General features: G+C 36.3%; 1 protein-coding gene across 1 annotated transcript in view; it reads left to right on the top strand.

Moving 5' to 3' along the window:
- LOC125226140 (START domain-containing protein 10-like) overlaps window positions 1-15,396 on the top strand; it is a 105,049-nt gene that overhangs the window by 56,028 nt on the left and 33,625 nt on the right. The window contains exon 2 of the mRNA XM_048130032.1: window positions 13,894-14,041. Within this exon, the coding sequence (XP_047985989.1) occupies window positions 13,894-14,041 (148 nt within the window). The remainder of the gene's footprint in view (window positions 1-13,893; window positions 14,042-15,396) is intronic.

Raw genomic sequence — 15,396 nt, 5'->3', positions numbered from 1 at the left:
ACTATTTTTCACAAAAATAAAATTCAGAAATTACCAGTGTGTTATACATCATCTGATAGGTCTTTAAAAATTAATTGAATGTTTCTAAAAAAGTTTTTTAATAATATGAACAGTTTTGGAATGAAACGATAATTAAGGCCGAAATAATGTTTATACCTTTATAACTTTCGAATTCGTTGTTGGAAAAATATCCAGAAACCGTCAAATTATTGGCCATATAATACAAAACACAAAACTAGTACTTTAAACGTCACCAGCTGAGCCATTTTTGAGTTTTCTTTAGAAAATCCTTAATAAAAGGTCGTAAGTGCCACATTAACAATCACTTCCGAACGTCATGTCGTTATCTAGAATATCAATTTCATTTAAGTCTCATACTTTTACTGTAAATACCTGCTTTTTTAAACAAAACTGCTAACTAAAAATTATCACTATTTTTTTCTCACAATGATTATCTCTTTTTCGACAAACTAAGACTCCCATAAGCTTCTAATAATATAAATCTCATTTAAACATGTCCACACAATTAAAAGAAACACAACTAAGTACTTAAATCTCATTTTTTAAATTATTTTTAGGTAACAGTTTCTACTCACCCAAATGAGTAAATACGAGTATTTACTCGGTGCTTTGAGTAAATTACGGGTAAATACTCAGTATTTACTCACCCCTACCCATCTCTAACTGGGACCTGCGACAATGGTAGTGAAAGGATGATAAAAATGAATCATCTTTGAATGCTGTAATATATTTAACATTGTTGATATGAATGCGGATAGACATTAAATGGTGCTATTCAATAAACATATAACTATTTAAACTAAAGTAGAGTAAAAAAAAAAACTGATAAAAATATGTATATTTATTCTGATATTAACACTTTTCTTTATAATCTATTGTTACATTTTATATACCCAACCACCAATTTAAATTTAAACATAAGAAACAATAAATCTATGTTTACAATATTCTTATTGCCAAAACACGAATAAATGTTAAATTAAACAATTAATTAATACAATTAAATTTAAGTTAACTATTCAAATTTACATACAAAATATATATTACAAACAATAATTCGAATTTGAATGTTCTGTCATTTACATGACAAAATTAAAATTATTTTTTTATTTTACAATGTCCCCACGCAAGGGTGTCACAAGTGTTTTCTAATAAGTAACGTTTTGTATCATCATGAGATAATGATATTTTATTAATTTTTTGAGTGAATATTACATGTTTTATAGATTTAAATCTTAGCATTTGAGCACGTTGCACATTTTTGTTAAATAAATATGTTTTGAAATTATTTAGAGTAAATTTCTTTGTAACACATACATTGACTCCTTTAGCTTTTGATAAAACACCATATTTACCTTTTTTGTCATCATTCTCATCATATTTTTCAACATCTAAGGCATACATTTTAGATTTTAGACCAACGAACTCTTTTAAAATTCTACCATTATTTTCATCTTTGAAAAATCCTAATCGCTTTTTATTTATAAGTGGGAAATTATATTTATTGATAGGAGGATAGTCAGATGTATCAAAATAGAAATTAAGATCTTTTTTTATATCTGCATAAAAATTTTCAGTGAAAATTTGATAAATTAAACTATCCGTATCTGTTTAAAGAAGTTTGAGTTTGTTAGGATATTTGATTTTCATGTAGTTGTAGTGAAAGTCATACATTAATGTTTTTGATATATCTAATACACAAAACCCCAAATAAATCGGTTTATTATAAAAGACTTTAGTTTTATTCAATTGAACAGCTACTAAATTCTCTGAGAATATGGATAGACTGTGGAACTCAGGTCTAGCTATCAAAGACTGAACCCCCTGCGATTTCCCTCGATTTTCCCAGTGATTTAATAATTTGACGTTTACACGTTTTGCAACATTTTCCATTGTCTTACCGAACACTGAATTGTTCATTAGTTTAAAAAAATCTTTTTCAAAATCAGATGATGCCAGCGATCTCATGTGGGTATTTAAATCTATGTAACTTTTTAACCACATAGACTGCTGAAATTTAAGAATGCGATGTATTTTACTTAATACCAAACCATTCTTCAAACACTGTTTTAGATTTCGATAATGAATTACATAATTAGTTTTTCTATTTAAATTAGGAATCAGTTTTTTTTCTTTACAATTACCCAAACAAACGTTTTCAGGATAGAATGGTAAATCTGAATGTGAGTCATGAATTTCGTTAGGGTATTCGAGGTCAACTTCTAATATGAAACCATGATCAGCGTCATCGGCTATATTGAAGTCTGTATCTACATGAACCCATTCAAATTTACCTGTAGGGAGACATTGAGACATAGCCCATCCGTAAAGGTTGTTTGCATCAAAATACATAAGATTGGACGATGGTATGTTTGAATCAAAATCATCCATAAATTTATTATTAGCTTTCGCATATCTGTTACTACACTGCGATATGCCACCTCGAATATTTTTTGCAATGAATGATATTTTATCTATATCAGTTAGGAGTTCTAATTTTATTTTTGTCGTAAATAACATTGCATCCCAACTTAATCCTGGAGCAGTATAATAATGAGCGGGATCTAAACCATACGTCTTAAGACAAAGGTTTCTAAAATTTTCAAATACGTCAGCCAGTAACAAAACATCTGTTTTTAGATATAAATCGGAATAATCGCCCATATTTTTGCAACGAAAATGGGACCAAACATCTTTTGCATGATTATAATCATCTTCTGAGATGTGACTATCAGTCAAAGAACTAAAAAAATTGTCTTTAGAGGGAAGATCAGTTAACTTTAAAGAATCGTATGATGTCATGTATTCATACGGATACACACCCTTTCGTAATAAGCGTTTAAAATCGTCCTCACAAGTGAAATTCAATTTTAATTCATGAAATTGTTTAGGGAACAAGTTTTTTGCTAGTTTATCAAGACTGCTGGGCATAAATTTAAGTGAATCTACAAACCTCAATTTGATTGTTCGATTATTTATTTGTAACTTCTTAGAAAATGAAATGTATTTTTCTTTGTTCTGTGGAATCAATTCAATGTCCCCTTCCACCAAACCAAGTCCATGTACTATGAAATGACTATCATAGTTACTCAAATTATGAAAAAATACAGGTATAAATTGAGGTGCTTTGTATTTTTCAGAACAAAATGTATGTGCTACGCCTTCGTAAAGACCAGTATGGAAATTATAGGAAATGATAGAATCACTATTTAAATTTCTATCACAAATGTAACATGTCCTACTCTGAGCAATATGTTTATTATTTTCAATGGATAAAGGCAATGGAGTTTTTCCGAAAGTATTCCTCTTACAAATGCTTTTTAAATCTTTTTCTATGTACTTCATAAATACCTGGGTGCAATCTTTACCTTTGTATGTTCTATACACAGACAATTTATCATTATAAGAACACTTAATATAATATCCAAAACTATATACCTCATGTTTTTGAATATTTGTAGTAGAAGATGTTGTAGGGTTATTTGACTGTGTTGCTATTGGGTTTAAAAAGGCTTCAAAATCAGCATAAACAACAAAAGGCACCCTTAATTTACGTTCGTAATTATCGAAGGTAACTTCATTGGTGGGAACGTTTTCATTGAACCAGTTTTTCTTTTTATCTTGTTCTGAAGGTAAATGTGTGCAAACATGGAAAAAATCGTTTCTTTGATGTTTCATTAAATTTTCGTGAGTTGTGAAGTTGGATAAGCATCCATCGCAAATATGAACAGCATGCTGTGTATTTGATAATTGCTTAGATACTAATCTAGATAAGTTTTTGATAAAGCAATAATGTCCGTTACTATTTTTGGATATATACAATAAGTTCGAATGGATATCTTTTCTACACTTTGTTAAATGCAATGGTCCTACTATATCATGTTTTTTATTTTGAGAATGGTATTCAATTCCAAAAACGTTTATACTCATATTATTATTATTTTCAAATTTTGGAATATCCCCCTATTTTATTGGAAAAGTTAAATCTCTAAAATTCAATTTATTTTTATGAGCAATATACGATTTAGTACAGTTTGAACGATGGTTTGTTGGGGGGTATAATCCTCACAATACTGCCCATCTAAAACATTCTTGATCACTATTTTTTACATTAATAACTGCTTTTTTATTTTGAATATCTCGTGGTAACTCAATATAAGATTTTATATATGTGTAAAATCGGCATTTAGAATAAAGTTAACTTTCAATGCAAAATGATTACCTACTAAGGGAACGATCCAATAATAAAAAGATTTTATCTCTATTCTTTTGTAAAATAGTTTCAGGTGTAAAAGGTTGGTAAACTTTTTCATTAAGTAGTATGCTATAAGTGGCCACCCTATTCTTAAATGCATTCTCAATTAATTGAACATCAATCCATTCTAAGTCAGATCTTATAACATTATTTTTATGGAGATTACTGTTTAAATGATTTTTAAAATATCTTTTAGACACTAACTTTTTACATACAGAACATTCAATTTCAGCATTATTATTTGTACTTACAATGACAGAAGGGGTTGGTTTAGATGACGTTGATGATGTAGGCTCAACAGCTAGGCGACTTTTCTTAACAGATACTTCTTCTTCTGTCTCTAAAACTGTAGCCGACCTTTTCAATCCACCTCCTATTTGAGAAGATCTAAAACAACGAAAACATATACATTTATAAATACTCTGATGCGAGATATAATTAAAAATATTTAAATGTTACTTCATTTATACTAACTCAAATCTTTTAGACACTGCTGATAATAGGCTTGCATCATTAAAACACCGTCAATTACATCTTCAGATACAGTTTTCTTCTTGGAATCGTTGATATAATGACCACTACATGGTGTAAAGTATGGTTTAATATCAAAATCTTCCACTAATGTGGAAGGTAACTTATTTTCTGTGTACCAGAGCCTTATACTGTTATGGAAACATTTTAAAATAAATTCTTTACTTAAGTAATTGTGCAATCTTGTCACGAGGTAAAGTGGGACCAATATGATAGTAAGTAAAAACCATTTTGGAAATGAACGTCACAAATAAGTATTACAATTATTGAAGCACGGTGGTAAAACACTGAATGATAACAATCTCAGATACCCCGTTTATATATGTGGGCTCTCCCACCTCACCATCAACGTAACAATAAGATCAAGTATCGTCTCGTTAAAACACTATCCTATTGTTCAGCAGGTAATGGAATAATCGTTACAAGTAGAAACAAGATCCGGTCATAACAAGTTAGAACTCAACATGAAGCAGGTATTCGTTAAATGGTTTGAACATGCAGGAACATGAATATTATAAGTGAAAATAACTTACGTCTCTCCGTGACATTGGCTCACAAGTCGGGCGGCTTCATATAACTCTTCATCTAGTTCGATTACTTCACAGAGTCTTATAAGTTCCGCATCAAAAACATCACAGTTCAGAGAATCCATTGTCAAACGAGGCCGCCTCCCCACATTGAGTTTCTGCGTTCAGTAATTCAATAAAGAGTATACATTTTATAAAACAAAGAGGGTTATTACATATTAACAAATGTAATGGATCGACTTAACACTTTTCGTCATTTTTAATATGAAACAATGCAAAAGAATATCTTACAAGGAAATTTACTTAAATCATAAAAAGGAAAGATAAGAAATGTGAAACACTTTACACTATCCTACTGCTATCGTTAAAAATTATATTTATCACTGTTTCTTATTATCTATAAAATATTTTACACATGTGTCCTTAGAAGCTAATTGTTTTGTAATATTATATACAATATTTCGCGTATTTTGTAATTCCAAGTCGTCTTCCAACGCAAAATACTTCAGTCTGACGTCCACGTGCTTCCAGTGTTCCGTGGATGGGATGTTTTTGATTGTTTGCATATCATATATCTCTATTTTAATTAAGTGAGATGAATACGCCCCATCACCTTGTCCAGATGATAAATTAGCCACGCCTTCTGGCGAACTTTTGCTTACATTCGAAGACAGTTTCAAGGTTTTACACTGCTTTTTAGGTCGTTCAAAGAAGCTGTCAATATTATTTCCAGGACGTTTCTTTGCGAGGGCTTGCTTAACTTTGAAACCAGCTGTAGCTTCCTCATCGGTTGAATCACCCTGATTTTCCGGGTAGTAATAGTTCTTGAAAGTATTTTCAGAGAACTGAAACAATGAAAGACAATATTTTAAACACTATTAACAATTCTATTAATTAAATACAAAGAACACTAGACGAAACAATATTCTACTCCTCTGCCGAGTACTGCTCAGCGGTGTGGCTAAACAGCACCCATCGAGGTAACGCCCAGCTGAACCACACTATGCGACTCATCAGAGGCTGCCTAAAACCAACTCCCACACACTGGTTGCCGGTGCTGACTCATATTTTACCTCTAAACTTCCGTGCCTTAAGTGCCTATTTCGTGAAATCGCCAAGATTCGAGCAGACACAAGTTTACCCATCCACCGAGACCTTGACGCGCTAAAGGCTCTCAGACTGAAGTCTCGACTACCCCCCCAAGGCCCCTTAGAGGCATGGATAATGGACTGGGTAGCCAGAGCTCTTCCTACAGAGCTGTACGAGTTCGATACTGGGGCCCGACCGGTGTGATTTAAGGAGCCTCGACAGGTTTGGTGTCGGCTGAACCGTATCAGGGCAGGCATCGGAAACTGCTCATCTTTGTGGTGCAGATGGGGATGGTGCAAGTCTGTGGAGTGACAGTGTGGCCACCCAGATCCGACGGTGCACCATATAGCCTTCGAGTGCCCCATAACCAAGTTTAGCGGAAAAAGGGCTGATCTTAAGACACTTTAGACAAATCATCATCCTCCTTGCGTTATCCCGGCATTTGCCATGGCTCATGGGATCCTGGGGTCCGCTTTGACAACTAAGACACTTTCGACAAATGCCGTTGAATATCTGAAGTCGAGTTTTTTAATAATTTAAGTAGAGAACAACGTGTACTGACTGGTAAAAATAATTATGACCTTAGTAATGAGACATATTGAACTGCACTTGTAAGAAAACAAAGTTGAGATTTGTTTAATCATTTTGTGTAGTAGTTTCGGCGTCGGGCTGGTAATTTTGTAATAATAAGTGTGATACTGACTGTTTGACACAATATTTAAAGGGATTTATCGCAATTATCACTCGTTTTTAGGACGCAACTCAAAACTTACATTTAAAACGTGTGCTATACAGCCACAACTCAAAACGGCCGTCGGTTTACATGCGAACAAACTGGCAAGTGGCCGTATTGCAGGGAATCTTCTGACAATTTATGGTCAATTTCATACGGCCACTTGTGAGAAAAAGACTCTTAAGGACCTTTTTTGCTATGGCTCTCGAAATAAGGTCGTAAATTGAACAATTTTGAATACGAATCTGCAATAATCCAGAAAATTAAAAATTTTGAGTTGTGGCCGTATAGCAGGCACACGGCGAGATATCAGCAAAACAACTCAGGCTATTACATACATTGTAAAATAAAAATGTAGAAAATTTCACTAGCTTTCATTTAAGACCAAAAGAGTGCCAGTTATTTCAAAAAATAGGATTATATCATAAGTCTAGTATAACTGGATCAGAAATAATCGGTGGATGGTAATGGCCAAATGGGATAGTTTACATATATTTACAGGAGGCGTAGCGGAGAACGAATTATTATTATTTGGGGGCTGTTCAAGTATTACTTAGGGCCACTTGCACCGACGAAAATGGAGGGTTAACCTGAATAACCCACCATTTTATATGGAATGTGACAGATGACAGCCCACTAACCCTGAGTTAAGTGGTTGGTGCAAGTGGGCCTTAGACACATATTTGCGTATAACAAATCAACATTTATTTAGTAAGTTAAGTTTACGGTCAGAAAGACCTCAGGATCGCCGCTTGGCGGAAAAAAATATTTACGAGTAGAAAACCCTCATTAATTGAATCAGATTGTTCCGAAATTGTTCTTGTACGGACTGGTTTTAAAGCATATCACTGAGGGTCAATAACATCGATGCAATCTCACGAGCGTTGTCGTGGACGTGCCCGAATCATAGTATTCTCCGTTTAACGAAATATCAGTACATAGTATGTGTTGTATTGCACGCGCAGGTCTCTCACCGCCGCGCAGGTGTAGTCTGGCCATAACTCGACAGTATACACGCTTGTACAAAAACTGAGGAACAGCTGTCTTTTTACGCTGTCACTACATTTGGTGAATCTTCTAGCCAACATGTTTGCCCTTACTGCGGTGGCTCGCGTCTGCCTTTCTATGTCCTCCTGGTCTTTTAAACTGGACAACAAGATGTGGCCAAGATATTTGACTTCGTGTACTCTCCGCAATTGAACTCCATCAAGCAAAAGAGGTGGTACATGTGTGGGCATATGTGCTGCCTCCATGAGCATAAATTCAGAAAGTAACTTACGCATAGCTCCCACAGATGTTGCTAGTAGGACCATATCGTCTGCATAAGCGATGTGATTTATCATTTGCCCATTGATGGAGCAGACAACCTCGGTACTTAACTGGTCAAAGCCTGCGACAGCCCATCCATGTACACGCTGAAGAGAGCCGGAGACATACTGCCTCCTTGTCTCACGCCATAGTTTAGCCCGCTGGCTGTGGACAGAGTTGACTTCCGTCTTACTACGTTCTTCTGCTGGGAATACCACTTCTCCAGTATCTTAATAATTGGCGTGGGCGCTTTCCGTTCCCGTAGTTTATTCCACAGCAATTGGTGGTCAAATACAACTCAAGTGGACTTTCTATCACTACAGGTAGCAGAACCAGGACCCTCAAAAAGGAAAAAGTAAAATCTAACTAATTCTGTTTTATATTATATATCATATCATGAAGTATTTTGCAGATATTTGTCTAAAAATATTGGCAAAACGCTACATTTTATAAATGCGTCAAAAATTAACCTTTTTTGACGCTTCAAATCTCGAAAACTATTTGACGGACATTGATAAAAAAGATGTCAAACTGTTTGAAATTTAATGCGCTTTCAACATTACAAAGCAATTTTTGACCAAAAACGCATAGTTTTTTTAAAAAAATAAAAACCAAAAAAACACTATTAACTTTTTTTTTGCTTGCAATATGAAACAATATTATAAAAAAAGGCGAAATATGGGTTACAGTAATTTAAAAAGAAAAACATATTCACGTCCATTGTTGGATCTGTCTATAAACACTTCACTTTTGAACGCACACTCCACTTCTCTATATACCACACTAGATACAAGGAGCTCTGGTACAGAAGGCTGCCTCTACAGGAATACTTATTCAGCCTCGACTCTCTTTGGCTTTTATACTCGTAATATGGTAGAGAGCAGGGGAACGTACCATAAATCTTGTTTCAACCAGTTCATCTTATACCTGAACGCAAACAATAAACTTTTTGTCATTTTACAATACAATAAACATCTAAATCTAATAAGATCGGGAGCAGTGGCGTGCATTAGAAGAGGCCTATGTCCAGCAGTGGACGAGGATAGGCTGATAATGATGATGATGATGATAAACATCTATAGTAAAGCAACTAAGTTGTTACAATAATAAATTCAAGTCACAAGAATTACCGGTGCGTTAGTCTAAAACATGTTAATGCTCTTTGTTAAATATGAATACAAAGTATCATGCCTTGACATGTTCGTCGAAGGATCTCTTTACCCAAAACCCGAATTATTCAAATAAACGGAAACAATAAATATATATTATCTATAAAAATACACAAAAGACATTTTTTTTTCACATAGAATTAGCCTTAAACATGTTTTAACCGGTTCTCAGTTTCTCACGTCTTAACAAGTTTATTGAAAGTATGCATTCTCTTAAACAATACACAAGTCATAAAAAATAATAATAGACATAGGTAAGTAAATTATTCAAAGAAGGTACAATAAATAAAGCAATTAAGCAAAAACGCAACTTCACAAAATTACCGAGGTTTATTCAGATACAAAACATTGAAATATATGTAAAAAAAGTTTGATAAGATGGGAAATTTACTTTTATTAAGACGTAATCAAAAAAATTGACTTATTAATCATATGTACAAATTTGGTAATACAACAAAGAGATGTATGATAGAAATAGGTATAAGATATCATAAATATTCGAGAAAAAGAAAGATACGCTAGATAGGATCGTTAAGTTTAGGTATTTGGATAAACTTAAATGTAACTCAGAAGTTCTTAAGTTAAAACGTAATCATAATACATTTCATAAATACCTACATTTATAGAAATAAAGTAAAAGTAGGTGGAACTCAGTTAGGTTTCATAAAGGTAAGTCTAGACTACTTAGGTTAACTAAGAGTAGGTTTTAATTAAATTTGGTTAGGTTACGAATGGAAAAGTTAGGTATTTTAATTAGGTTAGGTTAGGTTAGAATCGCAATCCATATGATCACAAAGTTATACTAAAAATTAATTATAAAATACCTATCAGTATGACACACAAGGAAAAGGTGTGCATGACACTGCCAGGTAGCTGGGTAGGGTAACAATGGTCTAGCGCCGAGTCCAGATCGAACAATAGAAAGGATCGGTAATCCTCTTGTGACCGTCGTGCACAAGGTGTATTGTGTAAAGAACGGAGTCTGTAAATACTAGAAGGAGGCTTCTGAGAGCGTCGGGACCCAGCGCAATGAATCTAAATGGGGGGCTATTAGTTTTTTTTTTTTTTTTTTTTTTTAGGCTCAACAAGACCCTGGATGGGCGTTGGTGGGGTCCTGGGAGCAGGCCCCAGACCCGGGCTGGTAACGGGGGTACCCTACTACTCATGACGAAGGCGTTTGACTTCGTTGACCATGAAGTATTGTTAAATAAGCTGTACAAATATGGCATACGAGGTAATGCCTACCATTTGATCAAATCCTATTTAAAAAATCGGAAACAAATTACTCAAGTTAATAGAATATGCTTAGAAAGTAAAACCGAAATTACGTACTTATCAGACGAACAAGAAATATTACGCGGAGTACCACAAGGCAGCGTTCTAGGTCCTTTGCTGTTCAACATATATATTAATGACCTTCCGTTAGCTGTTGAATATCCCATGATACTCTTTGCTGATGACAGCACAGTAATCATATCAGGAGGAGACTCAGATTTAGAGACATACCAATCGAACATTAATAGAACTCTTGAACAAATAATTGAATGGATGAACAAAAACAATTTAAAAATTAACTTATCTAAAACAAAAATAATGCATTTTAGACAAAGAGTAAACAAAACAATTGATTTGAATATTAGTTATAAGAATACACAAATTGAAGAAACTGAAGTGACACGTTTTTTGGGATTATATTTAGACAACAAATTGACATGGAAAAATCAAATCGATGCAATATGTAGTAAACTAGATCAATATTCGTACGCTCTATTAAATCTAAGAAAAGTAGCAAGTCAGTCTACTGTGCTTACAGCGTATCATGCCTACGTAACGTCTACATTACGGTATGGAGTTATGTTCTGGGGAAACTCCACAGATAGGGAAAGAGCGTTTAAAGCACAAAAAAAATGTCTTAGAGCAGCATGCTATGAACACTTTTTAGAGCCATGTAAACCCTTGTATTTAAAACATCAAATATTAACTTTGCCTTGCCTTTTCATCTACGAAGTAGCTATATATGTAAAACTTAACATAGATCTATTTACAAAACTTAATAGCATTAGACATCAAGGAGAAATATATGTGAAACCATTCAAAACTGCTTTACTTTCGAAAAGTGTATTTGGTATGGCACCCAAATTATATAATAAACTTCCAAAATCCATCTTAGATTGTAACAAAGTACAGCATTTTAAGAAAAACTTGTATAACTTTTTATCAGAAAAAGCCTATTACTCCATTCAAGAGTACCTCAGTGACACATTTTAACTAAATATATGTATGAGTATGTAAGATGTGAAAATCGTAGTATGTAGCTAAAAATGTAAATGTGCATGCCTTATGTAGTTATGTTATTAAGTAGGTTTAAGTTTCACTGTTTGTACGCCTATTGGCAAGACCATGGTGATTCTATGTATTTATTGTTATGCTCCATCATTGTATTTACCCATGTTCTACAGACAATAAATGAATTATGAATTATGAATTACGATTGCGAAGCCGACGGAAGAAAGTTGTCCTTATCAAAATTATTACGGAAAAAAATAAAAATTCTTGTTTTTGAAGTAACCGCATGCGACATTTAAACATGCATGACCCAGTTGGATTTGAACCAATGCTAATAAGGAGAACAAAAAATTTAATAATTTTTAAGAAAAAAAAAGCCGCCGCCTTTGGGATTCTGGTGAAAGGTACTTGCGAATGTTGGATTATGTATAAATGTGAAGGTATTTTTTAAAACTGCTTTTAATGTAAATCTTTGATTATTTGACGGAAACACAAATGAATATACGTATACCGTTAAGGTTTGAGGAGTTTCCTCAATTCCTCATGAATCCGATATCCGATTATAAGAAATTGAGCTTGACTAAATTTGACTTGAAAACTCAATAAAATATGTAAGCATAACAAAGAGAACAAATCTCCTGACAAATAAATGTCACTGTTCTGAACTTAAATGCATGCTGTTCCTATAAAAATACGAAAGTCACTATAAGTGTGCCGTTCAGATTTGAGGAGTTCCGTTCTGATCATCATCAGAAGTTCCACTGCACCAAATGTCACTGTTCTGAAAGTAAACGCAAGCTCCTCTTAAAATAATACCAAAGTCATTATAAGCGTGCCGTTCAGATTTAAGAAATTCCGTTCTGATCTTCATCAGCAGTTACACTGCATCAAATGTCTCTGTTCTGGGCGTAAGTGCATGCACTATAAGTGTGCCGTTCAGATTTGAGGAGTTCCGTTCTGACCATCATCAGCAGTTGCACTGCACCAAATGTCACTGTTCCGTACGTAAATGCATGCTATTCTTATAAAAACATAAAAATCACCATATGTATGTATGCCTTTCAGATTTGAGGAGTTCCCTCGATTTGTCCAGAATTTCATCATCAGAACTGAGTTCTGATAAAAATGGGACCAATCCGTATGCATATACATTCGATCAAAAGAAAAATAATTCAAAATCGGTCCAGTAACGATGGAGATATCGTGGAACAAACATAAAAAAAAAACATACAGACGAATTGAAAACCACCTTCCTTGAGATTTGGGGCGGCGGTTAAAAATACATCAATTCAAAATGCAAAATAAGGTTACTTACATTTTATCAAAATTCAGTATGTACGTCTATCTTTTGTAAACTATCCCAGATAATTCTTAGTTACTTATAGGAAACGTTTAAGACGATACGGTAGGGGTCAATTCTCCATCCAAACGCTCTCGACTATTTCCTCCCTGGTTTTTGAAGATAGAGCAATGATTTTTTCAATACAGATTGTTATTATTTTTATCTGTGTCGGACCGTTTTGATTTTTTTGATATTCTGCTTTTTAAAGACTCTAGAGCCAATCAAAAATTTCCAGAAACGGCCTTTTTCATTGTGGCGCAAAAAAAGGTGTGATACTCAAGATTGGTAACAATTAACCAAAAAAGCTAAACGGTCCGACATAGATTATTTCATTGTTATTCAGATTCTCAAATTTCGTTCCGATTGATTCAGTTTTGAAGGAGGAAAGAGTCGAGAGCGGAACCTCGATTTTAAAGATTTTTAGAAATATCTTTTGACTGAGTTGTTCTTAATGGATAATTTTTTTTCGATAAATCTAGTTAATAACACTTGTATATTTAACTGAAATTCCCAAGTTGAAAGGGGGGCTCCTTTCCATTTTAGCATTTTCGCTACCGTATCCTCTTAAGGTGCATTGTATTGTGCAATTAATTATTTGCACCTAATGTAATGGAACATTTGTATTGCGACAGGTGGTAGCCGAGTTCGACGATGTGGAGCCGGACGCGCTGTACGACGTGCTGCACGACCCGGAGTACCGCTCCGTGTGGGACACGCACATGCTGGCGGCCGAGGACGCCGGCCACATCAACGTCAACAACGACGTCGGATACTACGCCAGTGAGTACACTGTCTCACACCACGACACGGGCACGACTCGGCCCCGCGCCGTGTGGGACACGCACATGCTGGCGGCCGAGGACGCCGGCCACATCAACGTCAACAACGACGTCGGATACTACGCCAGTGAGTACACTGTCTCACACCACGACACGGGCACGACTCGGCCCTGCACCGTGTGGGACACGCACATGCTGGCGGCCGAGGACGCCGGCCACATCAACGTCAACAACGACGTCGGCTACTACGCCAGTGAGTACACTGTCTCACACCACGACACGGGCACGACCCGGCCACGCGCCGTGTGAGACACGCACATGCTGGCGGCCGAGGACGCCGGCCACATCAACGTCAACAACGACGTCGGCTACTACGCCAGTGAGTACACTGTCTCAAACCACGACACGGGCACGACCCGGCCCCGCACCGTGTGGGACGCGCACATGCTGGCGGCCGAGGACGCCGGCCACATCAACGTCAACAACGACGTCGGCTACTACGCCAGTGAGTACACTGTCTCACACCACGACACGGGCACGACCCGGCCCTGCACCGTGTGGGACACGCACATGCTGGCGGCCGAGGACGCCGGCCACATCAACGTCAACAACGACGTCGGCTACTACGCCAGTGAGTACACTGTCTCACATCACGACACGGGCACGACCCGGCCCTGCACCGTGTGGGACACGCACATGCTGGCGGCCGAGGACGCCGGCCACATCAACGTCAACAACGACGTCGGCTACTACGCCAGTGAGTACACTGTCTCACACCACGACACGGGCACAACCCGGCCCCGCACCGTGTGGGACGCGCACATGCTGGCGGCCGAGGACGCCGGCCATATCAACGTCAACAACGACGTCGGCTACTACGCCAGTGAGTACACTGTCTCACACCACGACACGGGCACGACCCGGCCCCGCACCGTGTGGGACGCGCACATGCTGGCGGCCGAGGACGCCGGCCACATCAACGTCAACAACGACGTCGGCTACTACGCCAGTGAGTGAGAAACCATCCATTGCGTGTGTGCTACGTGTGCTACGAGCGTAGCCGATATCACGGGAAAACCGAATGTAACGAAAAGCACCTACGAATCCGTCTGACAGTGATTGCATTAAATATGTATAGATACCAGTGGCGGCTGGTGAAAATTTCTGCTAGGCAACACCAAAGCAAAAATAAACCTACCTTAACATTAGCACAGATCAAATAATACTAGTACAGATACCTAATCCCATACTAAAAATGGGCGCCGTCCTAAGTATTCTAGACCTGTAGGCTAAATTTAATCCACACTCAAAGAGCTAGATGGCGCCAGTAGCCACGCGTGGCCAACAAAACTCTTA

This window comes from Leguminivora glycinivorella, chromosome 1 (genome assembly GCF_023078275.1).
Source record: "Leguminivora glycinivorella isolate SPB_JAAS2020 chromosome 1, LegGlyc_1.1, whole genome shotgun sequence".
Taxonomy (NCBI): Eukaryota; Metazoa; Arthropoda; class Insecta; order Lepidoptera; family Tortricidae; genus Leguminivora; species Leguminivora glycinivorella.
This window is presented reverse-complemented; position numbering and strand designations above follow the sequence as displayed.